The sequence below is a fragment of the Nematolebias whitei genome, chromosome 23 (assembly GCF_014905685.2).
Source record: "Nematolebias whitei isolate Nwh7 chromosome 23, NemWhi1, whole genome shotgun sequence".
NCBI lineage: Eukaryota > Metazoa > Chordata > Actinopteri > Cyprinodontiformes > Rivulidae > Nematolebias > Nematolebias whitei.
The window spans coordinates 21,925,345-21,941,504 of NC_056520.1; the positions used below are offsets into that span (position 1 = coordinate 21,925,345).

General features: G+C 39.0%; 1 protein-coding gene across 1 annotated transcript in view; it reads right to left on the reverse strand.

Moving 5' to 3' along the window:
• Positions 1-811: 811 nt before the first annotated feature.
• LOC119429097 (ly6/PLAUR domain-containing protein 1-like) overlaps positions 812-16,160 on the reverse strand; it is a 17,965-nt gene continuing 2,616 nt past the window's right edge. The window contains exons 2-3 of the mRNA XM_037696815.1: positions 6,844-6,978; positions 812-1,071 (exon numbers count right to left, since the gene is read on the reverse strand). Coding sequence (XP_037552743.1) covers positions 851-1,071; positions 6,844-6,978 — 356 coding nt within the window. The 3' untranslated portion in view covers positions 812-850. The remainder of the gene's footprint in view (positions 1,072-6,843; positions 6,979-16,160) is intronic.

Genomic DNA, 16,160 nt, shown 5'->3' on the forward strand with positions numbered 1-16,160 from the left:
TTTTTTAGGCTATTCATTTTGTATGTTAATATCCATTTGGTGACTTGATAATAAACAAAAACCTTATATCTTCCTTTCTTTGAAATACGTTTTTTTAAACTATCATGTCAAACTGATTTGCTTATAAAAGCAGTAAAAACTTAATCACACAAAAAATCAAGTCAAAATTTTTTGGGGCGATTAGTTAAATGATCGGGTCGGGTTCAGAAAAAAATGGCTATGTACTGGAGGCCGGGTCGAGTCGGATTTTTTAGGCCCAAATGCAACTCTTATTTCACATCTACAAAGATGCGTTGTTTTTAAAAAATCTACAGTTTTTAAAAGCATTAACAAACCAAAAAAAAATCATTCTCACTAAAAACTTAGTTTCTGTGACTATAAGCACTAATCTCAGTTTATTGAAAGTAGTCGGAGTAGGGTAGATGGGCCCTTAGTTCTAATCTAAGCTGGATTCAAAAGGTATCAACAAGAATTAGACCTGATGACGCTGCTTTAAACCGTAAATAAATTTAAGATCACAAAATAAAGTGACTTTTTACAGCATAAAGCTGATGTCAGAGCAGGTTCCTCACAAAAATACAGCATGTTGACAATAAATGAGCTAGAAATTATTTAGGTGTGTTCGTCTCATTTCATCATCATTCTCAATTGAAGGAGTTACGTTTTTATGCGAGGCTGAAAAAAATAAAAATAAATTAAATCAAACTGGTGTCCAGATGTCTCACAGGATGGACCTGAAACAAAATGTAGGACATTCAGGTTTAAGCAAGTCGTAACTTGAGGATTTATTACAGAAAACCTGGCAGCAATTTAGTCGAATGAACCGTACGGTGAAGATGTGACGGAGCGTCTACATGAGCGGAAGGAACGTCAGCATCAACAGGCAGAGAAGGGAGCGGTTCGTTGTTCCCGTCGACGGGACGGGACGCTTCCTCTTGGGGCCGTTGCAGAGCGGCGTGTTGCAGCAGGTGATGCACACAGAGTTCAGCTTGCCGGTGCAGAACTGCTGGTAACCGGAGGAGGCGATGAGGCAGGCACCGGAGGAGGCGCAGGACTTCCGATAATGTATCCCTGAAGAAAAAAAAAAGACACCGAACCGGAGAGATGTCAATTTTATGAATATTATGAAACTTGTAAGCTTCTTCTGTATGTTTTTCGGCATGATTCTCACCCCGCAGTTTTCAAGTTATTTCAACAAATCATAAAATGTTCAGCATTTTCAGGACAATCCTGCTATGACTTTTGGTATTGGTGCAACTTTAGCTTTTAAAAATATTTAGATTTTTCTGTCACTTTTCTTTATAGGAACTGAACTGAGCTCATTTTCCATCCTTCATATCTTTAGATCTGTTTACAACCTTTTACTGCTCCTTTCACATTTTGTTCTGCTTCAGCTTCTTTCAGCTTCATTGTGGAAATTTAAACTTTTTTTAGCCACTGTCAACTAATTTCAGCAGTTTTTTCATTTTTTTTGTGCTCCTTTCAGATTCTTTCTGCTAACTATAACATTTTAGTTCTTCTTTAACCTTTTTCTTATAATTTCAGCTTGTTATGCTCCTTTTAGCTTATTTCTGCTAGTTTTGGCTTTTTCTACTGTTTCAGATATTATTTAGCTGTTTTATGCTAATTTAAGCTTTTTCAGCTAATTCCACTTTTTCACTCATTTTAACGTTTTCAGCCTAGTTACGCAAAAATGTGCTCTCCACCTGCTTCTGGTAATTTAAGCTCGTTTCTGCTTTTTTAGCTACCTTTCAGCAGTTTTTTGATAATTTGAGCTTTTTTTCAGATTATTTCCACTTTTGTGCTCATTTTTGCTTCTTTCAGCCTAAATGGGCAAACATGTTCTTTCTGCTTTCTTGTGCTAATTTAAGCTTGTTCTAACTTTTTAGCTTTTTTTTTTGTGACTTTTTTCAGAGAAATTCAAATTTTTCATGCAAATTTCTGCTACTTTCAGTCTAATTAACTTCTTTATGCTAATTTCAGCTTGTTATGCACCTTTCAGCTTCATTATGCTAGTTTCAGCTATTTCTGCTAGTATTTAGCTGTTTTATGCTAATCTTAGCTTTTCAGCTAATTCCACATTTTTTAGCAAATTTAAGCTCTTTCAGCTTCCTTCTGGTAGTTTAACTTTTCTGTCTTTCAGCTACTTTTCAGCAGTTTTATGCTAATGTCAGATTTTTTTAAGCTAATTTCTTTTTTTTTAGTTCTAATTTCTGCTGATTTAAACCTACTTCAGTAAGTATGTGTTCTTTCTGATTTCTTCTGCTAGTTTAAGCTTGTTCTTCCATTTTAGCTGCATTTCAGCATGTGTTTTAGCTAATTACTGCGGTTTCTCAGCAAGTTCTTCTGCAATAAGCATTTACACTGCATTTTTGCAGGAAATGCAGTTTCTCTAGTTTTGAATAACTTTAGGCAGATACGGTACAGACGTAGCCTGCAGAGCCTCACTTCCAAAATATATATTTCTCTGCCGTAATTAGATTGCTAAGATTGAACGTGTAACTTTAAAAGAGTTCTTTGTTTTGTTCGGCTGCAGCATTTTATTGCACTTTTTGAGTTATGGAGATATCGATTCTCCGTCGGCTCTTATTAGCTGATATTTGTCAGCGTGGCACTTTATACAGTCTATATAAAAGAATGTATGTTTTTATTGCTCTTTCGAGCCACCCCTTCTGTTGCCAAGTACTGTTTCTTTATATTGATGTTATCTGTCATGTGTTTCTAAGGCATGTTACAGCGGGTGGTTTATCTTTAAAGTGTCATTCAAAGAAAGAAAAAGATTAAATCAAATTAAGATGAATTTAAAACTCAGCTAGCAGAGGCTTCTATTATCTCAGAAAGAAATTATGTGCAGCTGAATATTTGTCTTCTTAGATATCCTGTTGAAAGTGATAAGAGTACACACATTTCTACTAAAAACGCATTTTCTGTCTGTCACATCAAAGCATAAAATTACCATTTGCAGTGTGGCTGTGCTGGTTTAGCATCTCTCAAGGACACCAAACAAAGCAGCGGCTCCAGGTACTGAATCTGTAAACCTCAAATTATGAGGGAGAGTCTAACCATGGAGCCGCATGCTGTTTGATGTCCTTCACAAGACCTCGCGGTCACCTTGTTACTCTGAAAAATAAAACAGCCGCCAGACGTCTAAACAGCTAGATATAAGCAGTCCAGAGTGTTTGGTTTTCAAATCTGCAATATAGTTTGAAACAACAAAGTCCATGCTCAATAATCCAAGTATACAATCCAACATTTTTCAGTCAGATCATCTGGACAGTTTCTTTTTTTTTGTGCTGAAACGTTTCGCCTTTGATCCGGAAGGCTTCATCAGTCAAGGAAACACACAACAAAACTGATTCTTCCCCCAACAGCTTACTCCAAAGTGGAACAAACCAGTTCTGTTTGTGATAAGATGGTCTCTTTGGTACGCTCCCTCCTTCATTGCCGGCCCTCTTCCTTGTTGACAGTCGTGTCAAACTGGTTGAAAACAACAAAGTCCATGCTCAATAATCCAGGTATACAATCCAACATTTTTCAGTCAGGTCATCTGGACAGTTTTTTTTTTTTTTTGTGCTGAAACGTTTCGCCTTCGATCCGGAAGGCTTCATCATCTTATCACAAACAAAACTGCTTTGTTCCACTTTGGAGTAAGCTGTTGGAGGAAGAATCAGATTTGTTGTGCATTTCCTTGACTGATGAAGCCTGCTGGATCAAAGGCGAAACGTTTCAGTACAAAAAAAGAAGCTGTCCAGATGACCTGACTGAAAAATGTTGGATAGTTTGAAACAATGTGCCACTAACCCTATACTAGAGTGGCATCAAGTGAAGTGACCTCTATAAAAAAGGTAAAGAAAGTAATCTCTTCTACTCTTTGTTACCTGTAAGTCACCTCTATAGGACATGGTCAACAAATCATCGGTTTCTGAAACATACTGAGATTTGCATTGAACTCACACAGACGTAATGATTTGGTGTGTAAATTCTGTAACCCTAAAAAAAAAAAGTACACCTGAACATTTAGCCAGTGTTATACCACAATACGTAACCACTTACTGTAAATCCAATTTTTTGGAATCCTGATAAAAAGGGACTTTGCAAGACCATCACAAGCTTATTATAATTTTTATAAGCTTTTTTTTGTTTGTTTTTTGGAACTCGCTTTTTGAGCCACCACAACCACGGGATGTTAGCCTGAAAACAAAACCTGAAAAGGGTGCCTGGTATCTAAAGTTTGGGAATTTTTTGGATGAAGGTTATGAATGTTTTTAACTACTATGGCTGAGAATGTTAACTCTGCCCATGAATCATATGTTTGGGTTAGCAGAGAGAGCTGGATGAGGTGCTGGGTGAGGCACATTTCGCTTCAAGGTCACCTCCGAGTCTATGAGCTCAGCTGAACTGATAAGAGTATTAAAAACAAGCTTCACATACAGCTCGTGGCAGATTCTCATGACTGGTTTTCGTGTGTACTTCCTGTTTATCTGTGTAACCTGTCCTGAAAATCTGTGCTTGCAAGTAAATACCGGCTAAAAACCTCCTGCCATCTAGTGCGGTTCTTTTTATTTAAGTACGGTAAATTAAGAGAGAATATTTTTTTCTCCAACATCTAACTTATGGGTTAGTACATTTGAAAATTATGTGTTTGAAATGGGTCAGAGGATCCAGGAAAAAAAGCACGATGCATTGAGATGAATCTGCCTTTAAACTGTGGAAAACATGGATGTTTAATGTACAGTATTTGGATAAGTGGTTATCAAGTTACCGGTGTGAAGATTACTAATTGAGCACAGGTGGTATAGAGCTAGTGCTGTGGTGTTCCATCATGGTGAACAGCAATTTGTCATGTACTGTGTACAGTTACAGGCAGCATATAGCTCGGTCATGTAAATATAATTCTCAAGCAAAAGGTAGGGTGAGACAACTGCACTCCAGACTGAGTTGTGAAGTTTGAGCCTCGACTGAGTCACTGGAACACTGTGCCTCACATCAAACCTCCAGACACAGCTTCTCGTATATTACGTGGAGAAGGATGTGGTTAAAGACATGCAGACATGATTTTGGTTCATAGCCAGGTGCAGACTAAATTCTGGTTTAGGTAGTGGAACAAACTTCATTGAAAGTCAATCTGTCAACAAAAATGAGACAAGATATCCAGACAACAGGACACAAGCAAGACTGGAGCCAACCAGGAGAGGGAATGACCGGGAACTCCGGTACTCCAGGAACTCCACCAGAGCCTTATAAGAGCCAGTCTGAGGACCCTATTAAACCATTTAATATACATTAGCAGCATACTGTTATTTTTTACTTTTATTTTATTTTTTACAATGGAATGCTTCCCTGATGATTTGTATAGCATGTTTTTGAATATACTGTACAATTATATCTTATCCCACTTTTAACAGTAATCACACACCATGATGCACTAATAAAGGAATTCTATGATAAAACATGATGGATCAACAGTTTTACAAAAGCTGCACAGGCTCCATAGGAGTAACAAGGATTATGAAAACAGTTTGTGGGAAGATTGAAAAAAACAACAACATACAAATGGACCACAAAACATCCAAAAATTAATTAAAAAAAATCTCAGCAGAAACCTAAAACCAAACCAAAGACTAGATGAAAGACACAAACTATGACAAATAATTGTTATTTAATGATAAAAGTGCTCTGCAAAAACAAATAGGACCTAAAAATGTTTATACATTTGACCCATTGGTAGTTTCTGGCAATAAACTTCATTATGAGCAGACAAATTAAGAAAAACAGTTTCAAATTTATTATAGTTTTAATCATATCATTTATAACTCCAGAAAGTCAATTTTTTCTCAAACGGTTAATTGATAATCACGTAATCCATGCTTAGGATACGCACCATGCTAACGGTTAACGCTAGCATCTTTAGCTAATTACATTTTACACTAATAAGCTAACGATGCTACAACAGAGATAATAAACAGATGTTTTTCTTGGGTGTTTATTTTTCTCTTTTCTGGCTTAGGCAAACTGTCAAAGTGTGCACTTTATCGCCTGGATCATTTTATTTTCTGCAAGGCAAACAAAACGAATCTGAACCAGAAGGAGCTGAATATGAGAATGATCAGCGATGGTGTTTTCTGGGGATTGGGCAGCAGGAAGACAGAATTTTAAAATGATCATAAAATGGGCTGTCTGGATTTATATGAAGCAGCAGACTGCAAACAAATGAAAAACACTGCATTACAGACCAGCATTTTGTCTTTTGAGTTCATAATAATACTGCAAGTCCTTCTTTTTAAAGCCGAGTAAAAGAGAAAAATAACAGATAACAACATCCGCTGTGCTGAAAATTACAAAAGATTGCGCTGAACTCTTCTCCAGGGTGAGTAAGTAAGACACGAGGAAGGTATTTGATAAGAAAATAAAACATGGTTGATTTTTTTTTCCGGGTAAGAAACTTTTGTTCGAAGGAAAAAAAATGTCAAGGGTGCAAATTTTGCAGCTGATTTAATGAGTCGTTCATGTGAAAGCTCGTCTTAGTAGAATTTCACTTTAAAGATTGCCTGTTATTACTTTGAACTGATATTGTTGCTTACTGAAAATACACCTTGGAGGAGGTGAACCCTTTGGGAGCTGATTTGTGTTCCGTGACGGTCATTTCCAGATAAGTAGGAACCCTGAATGGGCACTTTTGATGGGAGTTTAGTTGCATTCTCAGCCTTAAAGATTCCATAAAACAGAGAAAAATCCCAAAAGTCCATACATACCCCAGTTATGCTGAAGTGTTGCCACCAAAAACTACAGTTCATCTTAATCAGAACGCTCTGAGCAAACCTCCAAGTTAAAACGCCAACTTACCATCAGGTTTGATCAGCACCTCCTTCTGGCACATGTCCTGTACATTGACCGTGCAGTTGACGATATACTCCGGTGTCGAGCAGTCGTTTTGGTTCATCTCCTCACACTGGTAACACTGGATCTGAAGGACATCTCCTGTCCCACAGAGGAGGAACAGTACATGAGGGTTGAGACAGACAAGGTGGAAGGCAGCTGAAAACAAACTCATCTTGGAATAAGGGGATGCAACAACACGGATACAATCAGCCGGGAAGACAGGGTTCAACTTTACCCAGTCCAAGACAAAACCCAGGTTATTTTTCTGAATTGTTGAAAGAAATTGCAACACATCTTTGATGCCAAACCACACACTTTGGGCTGATGCTGAAATTATCACACATATTTGAAGTATGATAGGACAGACCTGAATATAAATGGTAAATGGACACATATATAGCACATTTCTATCTTATCAAGATACTCAAAGCACTTTACAACACAATCTGTGCCCTCATTTACCCATTCATACAGCACTCTACTAGATCTCTACAAAGAATAATCAGAGCTTTAGAGCACGTTCATACAACGATGGGACACACATCGGAGGCAATGAGGGGTTCAGTGTCTTATCCAGGGACACTTGGCATGTGACTGCTGGTGGAATCAAACCCCCAACTCTTGCATTGCAAGACAACTGCTCTGTTCTGCCTACCCAGACAATACTGACCAACAACAACGAAATATTTCCAACAGTAAGGACCTCAAGTGTGAAATGGAAGGTGATGACAAAAGGACCTAACACAGGCAGACAAGAAGCATCAGATGGGGTGGAAATGAAGGATCCACAAGATCAACTAACCTAAAATAAAACGAATGACTGAAACTAGTCACGGACAACGAGGATCTGATGATCAGGCACTTAGAATAAGGAAGGACCAGACCAACTAAACAAGACCAAAAAAAAAAGCATGAACCAAACAAAAGCTAAATCAACATCCATCCATCATCTTCTGCTTGTTCCAAAGTTGGGTCGTAGGGGCAGCAGCTTGAGCAGGGAGGCCCAGACATCTCTTTCTACAGCCACCTCTTCTAGCTCTTCTGGGAGGACTCCAAGATGTTCCCAGACCAACTGAGAGACATAGTCTCTCCAGCGTGACTTGGGTATTCACCAGGGTCTCCACCCAGTTGAACATGCCTGAAGCACCTCCCTAGGGAGGCACCCAGGGTGCATCCTTACCAGATGCCCGAACCACCTCAACTGGCTCCTTTCAATGTGGAGGAGCAGCGGTTCTACTTCGAGTCTCTCCATTAAAACAAATCTATCAAAATACTAAATTCAAAATGAAACTACCGTATTTTCTGGCCTATAAGTAACAGTTTTTTGCATAATTTACATGCCCTGCAACTTATAGGCCTAAGCAACTTATTTATGGATTTTTTCCCATAGTTATAAACCATTTTTTGGCTGAGATATGACCGTTTCCATTAATTCTGACTGAAAAGAAATATCAGTACGACTTTCAGCCACTTGATGGCAGCAGAGTAGTAATAGCTGTATGGCATGTTGTTGTATCATGTAATAGGTAAACGTGGCTATAATGACAAATTCAAAAAAGCTCAAGACACAAACAACTGGACTTGATTAATTATACTATACTTTATTGTTTTTTTTTTTCTTGAACTTTTTAGAATTTACCATGTCCTGGATGACTGAGCATCTTCACCAGCTTCTAATGACTCAATAGGCCTGCCAAAGTCTCCCCACCTTCATTCTGCTCTCTGCTTGGAACCGTCAAAACAGCTGCACCACCCCGGCAAAATGCAGCTGATTTGACCATTAAAGTGCATTTATTGAGCAAATGTTAGACTGAGACACACCTTTGCTATAATCTCGTGCAAACAAATAATTGTTTAGGTGCTTTTCTTGTTAAATTTCGGTGAAACAAGCCGTTCCGCCTTCCTTTTTCTCGTCCTCTGCACGTTCACGGAGCACTGAGGCAGCGAAACTATTTTTTTTTAATAAAGTTGATTTGACCATTAAAGTACAGGTACATTTATTAAGCAAATGTTAGACTGAGACACATTTACTATAATTTTGAGCCAACAAATAATTGTTTTTAAGTGTTAATCTTGTTAAATTCTTGTTAAAGTCCTCCCGTGCACGCTCCCGCAGCCGCCATTTGGCAGCCCATCAGTTTTTGGCACAACACCGGTCCACATTTCTGGGATCGGACCACATTTTCGGGTTTTTGGCAGTGACGCGTAACAAAAGTAACACGTCAGCGGTGATGCATAATCGATGCGACGTATATAACGAAACGACATATTTATGGATTGTTCCACTTTATTTCGCTGGAGCGGTTTGCAGCCGAGTGCGACACGGCCGGGATGAAGATCAGTTCCTCCAAATCCGAGGCCATGGTCTTGAGGCGGAAAAGGGCAGAGTGCCCTCTCCGGGTCAGGGAGGGGGTCCTGCCCCAAGTGGAGGAGTTCAAGTATCTTGGGGTTTTGTTCACGAATGAGGGAAAAATGGAGCATGAGATCGATAGGCAGATAGGTGCAGCGTCTGCAGTGAAGCAGGCGCTGTACTGGTCTGTCCAGGTGAAGAGAGCTGAGTCAAAAGGCAAAGCTCTCAATTTACTGATCGATCTACGTTCTCACCCTCATCTATGGTCATGAGCTTTGGGTTGTGACCAAAAGAACGAGATCTCGGATACAAGCGGCCAAAATGATTTTTTTCCGCAGGGTGTCTGGGCTCTCCCTTAGAGATAGGGTGAGAAGCTTGATCATCCGGGAGGGACTCAGAGTAGAGCTGCTGCTTCTCCATGTCGAGAGGAGCCAGTTGAGGTGGCTTGGGCATCTGGTTAGGATGCCTCCTGGACGCCTCCCTGGTGAGGTGTTCCAGACACGTCCCACCAGGAGGAGACCCAGAGGAAGACCCAGGACACGCTGGAGGGACTATGTTTCTTGGCTGGCCTGGGAACGCCTTGGGATTCCTCCGTAGGAGCTTGCCCAAGTGGCTGGGGAGAGGGAAGTCTGGGCCTCCCTACTTAAGCTGCTACCTCCACGACCCGACCCCAGATAAGCGGAAGAATATGGATGGCAGCAAGAAGATTCATAAAGTTTATATCGGCCATATGAATTGCTATGATTTTTTTTTAATAGATTGTTTTAAAACAGCAGTAATTCAATTCGGTCTTGGGCCGGCTCAGACTAGCCATAAATACAGTCAGAATTAAATTCTTTTAGGGCAGCACGATGGATTAGTTATCACTGTGCGTCTGTGGCTGAGTGGTTAGAGCAGTCGTCCTCCTTTGCAAGAGGTGGGGGTTCGAACCCCACAGCAGTCACATGTCAAAGTGTCCCTGGGCAAGACACTGAACCCCTCATTGCCTCAGATGTGTGTCCCATCGGTGTATGAATGTGATAAATCACTGATTATTCTCTTTAGAATGATTTGTTCAATTAGCTTTGTAGAGATCTAGTAGGGTGCTGTATGAATGGGTAAATGAGGACACAGATTGTAGTGTAAAGCGCTTTGAGTATCTCAATAAGATAGAAAGGCGCTATATAAGTACAGTCTATTTACTGTTGCCTCACAGTAAGACAGTCCTAGGCTTATGTCCCGAATTGGGCCTGGGGTCTTTCCATGTGGAGTTTGCTTGGTCTTGTGTTTTCTCCCACAGTTTAAAATCACACGTTTTGGCTGCCTTTAGGTGCAGGCCTGCCTTGAGAAAGAGATCTGAGATCTTAGAGGGATTTCTATCCATCCATCCATCCATCCATCCATTATCTTTAACCCGCTTCTTCCATTTTGGGTCACAGGGGTCACCGGTGCCCATGTCCAACAATCACAATGCGAGGGGCGGGGTACACCCTGGACAGATCGCAAGTCCATCACAGGGCCTCATAGAGACAAACGAGACAAACAGCCATTCACTCTCTCACCCACACTCAGGGACAATTTAGAGCTACCAATCAGCCTAACATACATGTTTTTGGTCTGTGGGAGGAAACCGGAGTACCCGGAGAAAACCCACGCATGCACGGAGAGAACATGCAAACTCCACCCAGAAAGGCCCCCGGACCGGGATTTGAACCAGGGACCTGCTCGCTGAGAGGCAGCAGCTCTACCAGTTGCACCACCATGCTTCCCCTTAGTGGGATTTGTCTGGTAAAATAAATAGACTTTTTTCCATAAGTTAATGTTCAATAGTGACATTGTCCCCTAACCAACACACCGTTGGCAGCCCAGCTGACAAAGTGTCTAGCTGGTTATGCAGAGTTTGCGATCTATTTCAAGCAGCGAATCAGCCAAATGCTCCACACAGAGTCAAGACTGTTAATGACATAATAAACGTAGATCCCTGTGACAGGTCAGCCATGATCTGAGATGACACCTCTGCCGTCAGCCAACAGTTGACCCTTCATTTAGGGGGAAGCTCATTCCTTGCCACTCATCGTCACTTCTACCTGAGTCATCGCCCAGCTGACTTCAAGGAAATGTGGTCTAAACTCTGATGATCATACACTGCACAAGAACAATGACGTACGGACTGTACCACAGAAAGGAGGGTTGAGTGGTGCAGTAGATAGACACAGGAACACTGAGGATTTAGCAACAATCGGTCAAGAAGCAGGTGTGCTGATCGCAAACGTGGAAAATGTGTGATTGAGGTAGCAGAGACAAACTAAACAAGACCAACAAAATACAAAACATGAACCTGACGATATTATCCCCTAAATTCCAACTTATAGACCGGTGCTTTTTAGCTTTTCCAATTTTTTGACATAAACATGTCTTACGAGTTACTTTTTCGTCAAGAAGTTGACATTTCTTACCAAATCTTTTTTTAACACTGTGAATATGAGATGGTAAAAGGTATGGTATGGTATAAAGTTTATTAATTTAAAAAAAGTACAAAACAATTCCATAACAATATAAAAAAGATACAAGAGATTTAAAATGAAAGGCAGCAGAAAGAAGAAAAAAAATGTTATTATATCTGCCCCTTTTTTTCAAACAATTATTTCAATCATAATAATTTTCAAGTAACAGAACAAAATGAATAACTCTTTTTAATTTTTCTAATTCTAATACAAAAAACACACTAAGCTACTTCATTTTTTTTTTTTTTAACAATTCAGCTTTGATCTTTTTCTTAAATGTACACATTGACTTGACATTTTTCACATCACTCTCTAGACCATTCCACAATCCAACTCCTTGGATTGAGGTAGACCTTCCCTTCAGACTAGTTCTGAATTTTGGTTTGTCAAATATCTCTATCCCCTTAAGATTATAACAACTTTGTCTTTTAACGAAATTTCTTTGGATATTTAATGGTAATGTGTTATTTTGAGCCCTATACATAACTGATAAAATACTATAATCTACCAAATCATGGAACTTTAGTAACTTCAGTTGATAAAATAATGTGCTTGATGGGTGTCTGTAATGCTTTCTGGTGATAATTCTTACAGCTTTTTTCTGTAAAATAAAAATAGGTTTTGTAAATGTTTTACACGCTTTCCCCCAAACATCAATGCAATAGATTAAATGTGGAACAATAATTGTGTTATACAACATGTACAGAGCTTTATCATTTAATAATTCCCTGACTTTGTATAGTACTGCAATAGATTTAGATATTTTTGTTCTTACAGAATTTATGTGATTTTTCCATGTTAGCTGTTCATCAATGATTACACCCAAAAATTTCATCTCATTAACTCTACAAATCTCAACACCCTCAATTTTAAATGGATCATCAACAGTTCTCTTTTTTTTACTAAATATCATGTATTTAGTTTTATCTAAATTTAATGATAATTTATTAAGTTTAAACCAAGTTTGTATTTTATCAAATTTTGTCTTCATCAATTCCAACATCCGTTTTACATCTTTACCCAAAGAAAATATGTGGTGTCAACTGCAAAAAGGACACATTTGAGGAGTCCTGATACATTCACTAAGTCATTCACATATAAAATAAATAACTTTGGTCCAAGTACAGAGCCTTGAGGAACTCCACACTTGATATTGCAGAGGTCAGATCTTACACCATTTATTTGTACAAACTGTTTCCTTTCTTTCAAATAGCTAGATACCCAGTGTAAGGCTGGTCCTCTTATACCATATTTATTTAATTTTTCAAGGAGAATAGTGTGGTCAATAGTATCGAATGCTTTTTTAAAATCAACAAAAATACTAACACAATACTGTTTTTGATCGACAGCAGTAGTTATTTGTTCTATTATTTCCATGAGAGCCATTGATGTAGAGTTTTTTGCTCTAAACCCATACTGACTGCTACTTAGAATGTTTTGTTTAGTAATAAATTTATCTAATCTGATCACAAATAGTTTTTCTAGAATTTTTGAGAACTGTGGTAATAAGGATATTGGTCTATAATTATTGAACATACATTTATCACCATTTTTAAAGAGAGGAACTACCTTAGCTGCTTTCATATTGTCTGGAAATATTCCTTTTGAAAATGATAAATTACATATATATGTAAACGGCTCGATAACATAACTCATTATGTCCTTTACAAACATCATATCCATGTCCACCCAGTCTTTTGATCTCTTATCTGTCAGATTTTGTATTACATTCATTATTTCTTCTTTGTCAGTTCCATTAAGAAAAATACTGTTGTCACAACCTATAACTGAATATTGTCCAAAAATAACCTGGAGACAGTAATTCATGCATTCATTACATCCAGGCTCGACTATTGCAACTCACTCCTTTTTGGTATCAGTCAGACCTCCATAGCTAGACTCCAACTGGTCCAAAATGCAGCAGCCCGGTTTTTGACCAGCACAAGCAAAAGAGAGCACATTACACCTGTTTTGGCCTCCCTACACTGGCTTCCGGTTCACCTTCGAATCAAATTAAAAATACTCTTGTATGTCTATAAATCACTAAAACAGCTCTGCCCCCTCCTATCTTACTGATCTGCTCCAGCCGTATGTCCCACCACGTTCTCTCAGATCAGTGGTATATGAAGACACTCCATCTCACAACAGACGATACACAAAACAGAGCAAAATGAAGAAGAAGAGCCCATGTGGCTGACCCTGCTCCGAAACGAGCGGGACCTACAGCCTGAAGGAGGAAGAAGATACTCAAAGCACTTAACAATACAATCTGTGCCCTCATTTACCTTCATACACATTCATACAGCACTCTACTAGACCAGCAATCTGAATCAGTAGAGAATAATCAGCACTTTATCACATTCATACACTGATGGGACACACATCGGAGGCAATGAGGGGTTCAGTGTCTTGCCCAGGGACACTTCAGCATGTGACTGCTGGTGGAATTGAACCCCCAACTCTCCCATTGGAGGACGACTGCTCTAACCACTCAGACACAACTGCCCCAATCATCATCATAAACACAAAATTGAACAGATTCTTTAAAAGGTGCACAAACTTGGAATTTTTCATTATTATTTTTTTAATATTTTAACTAAGGCCACCAGCTGTTTAATGATCTGGTATATAGATATTTGAAAGTTTGATAATTTTGTTCCTAATAGTTTTGTTTTTCTTTCTTTTGTATGAAATAAATCATAAGATTTGAGTTTTTCTCGTCTTTCGCAGACAGTATTTGAGATTTTGCTTCCGTGCGAGCACTTCAGATGGAATGCAAGACTGACGACGCTCGAGCGAACTGCAGTTAAAAGGTTTTCATCTCCGTCAGTGTTTTGACATCATACCTGCGAGCAGAAGGACGGGGTCGAGCCTTTGTGACTTCAATCATAAACAGTTATTTTAGACGCTTTTATTGTCTGCCTCATGAGCGTCGGCAGAGAGGTGATAAATTTATTCGTCCGGCCGAGAACGTGCCGTAAAAGGCACATCGGTAGAGCGCTTCCTTTGAATTCCATTCCAGCCCGTAGATTTTTATGGGCGATAAAATGACATTTACGGTGCAAACAGGCGGCAGACAGCGACCCGTGTGCACAGTGATCCCCTGAGACGGTGCAGGAATACGTCCTGCCTGCTACATCTCCACACACAGCTCAAGTTCAGAGTGTTTGAGTGGCTTCTGCACATTTTGATGCTTTTAGCAGCGACACTTCTTGCCTTAGAACACCCTGATGTCCATTATGTCCACCCAAAGTGTGAAGAGTCAGAGTTCACATTTTAGTGGCTAAAACGGGCGTTAGACATGTTTGGGTGATGGCTTCGGCTGCAAAAGTTGGAATAAATAAATAAATAACAACGTTAGCTTCAGGCAGGTTAACTGCCTCCACTAAACCTGGTTGTTTGAATGTGAAAGAATGCATATCACCTTTTAGGTCAGAGTTTTACACTACGATCATCTTATGTTGAGAAAAGACAAAGTTGGTGCCGTTTTGGTCAAAAACAGCGTTGTGCACAATTTTATACAATATCGCAAGATGTCAGCTACTACCACACCATATATGTGCTCAATATTTGTTAAATTGACTGAGCTGGAGCCATTTAAATATTGGCTAATGAAGGTTAGCTGCAGCAGCCATCTTGAATTAAACTGGCTCCAGATGTTAAACAGTTGTAGATGAATATCCACTGATTATTTCCTGAAAGTTTCATTAAATTCATCTGGCAGCTCATGAGTTCTTTTGCTAACAGACAAACAGGCATGACTCCCAATTTTAAATGGCTATTACTTAAACAAATACGTTGCACAATTGGTTACTGCTCAGAATATGAGTTGGGGATAACTCGGCTACTACCACACCAAATTACAGCCTAACATTTTAGGGGAAACATTGTGAGCAACATTTTTTTTCCCGAAGGGCCACATCAAGATGTTTAAGCAATCAAAGGGTCGCATAGAGAATTGGAAAATAAAATTTATTTGACAGATAATCTAGAAGACCTTTTTTTTATAGTTATATAGTTAGCATGCTGTATAAAACAAGTCTTTCCAAAATCCTTTAGAAATACAATAAATATCATGTAAACTGGCTCTTCTAACAATATATTATACACGTTAGCTTAAGTCTCGTACACATTAGCATAACATGTCGTACATGCTAACTTAACATGTAGTACACGTGAGCTTAATATGTCATATACGTTAACAACATGTTGTACATGTTAGCTTAACGTCGTACACATTAGCTTAAGATGTCGTATACTTTAACTTAACATGTTGTACATGTTAGCTTAATGTTGTACACATTAGCTCAACATGTCATATACGTTAACATGTACATGTTAACTTAACATTTTGTACATGCTAGCCTAACGTCGTACATGCTAGCTTAAAATGTTGAACACGTTAACTTAACATGTTGTACACGTTAGCTTAACATGTCATACACTTT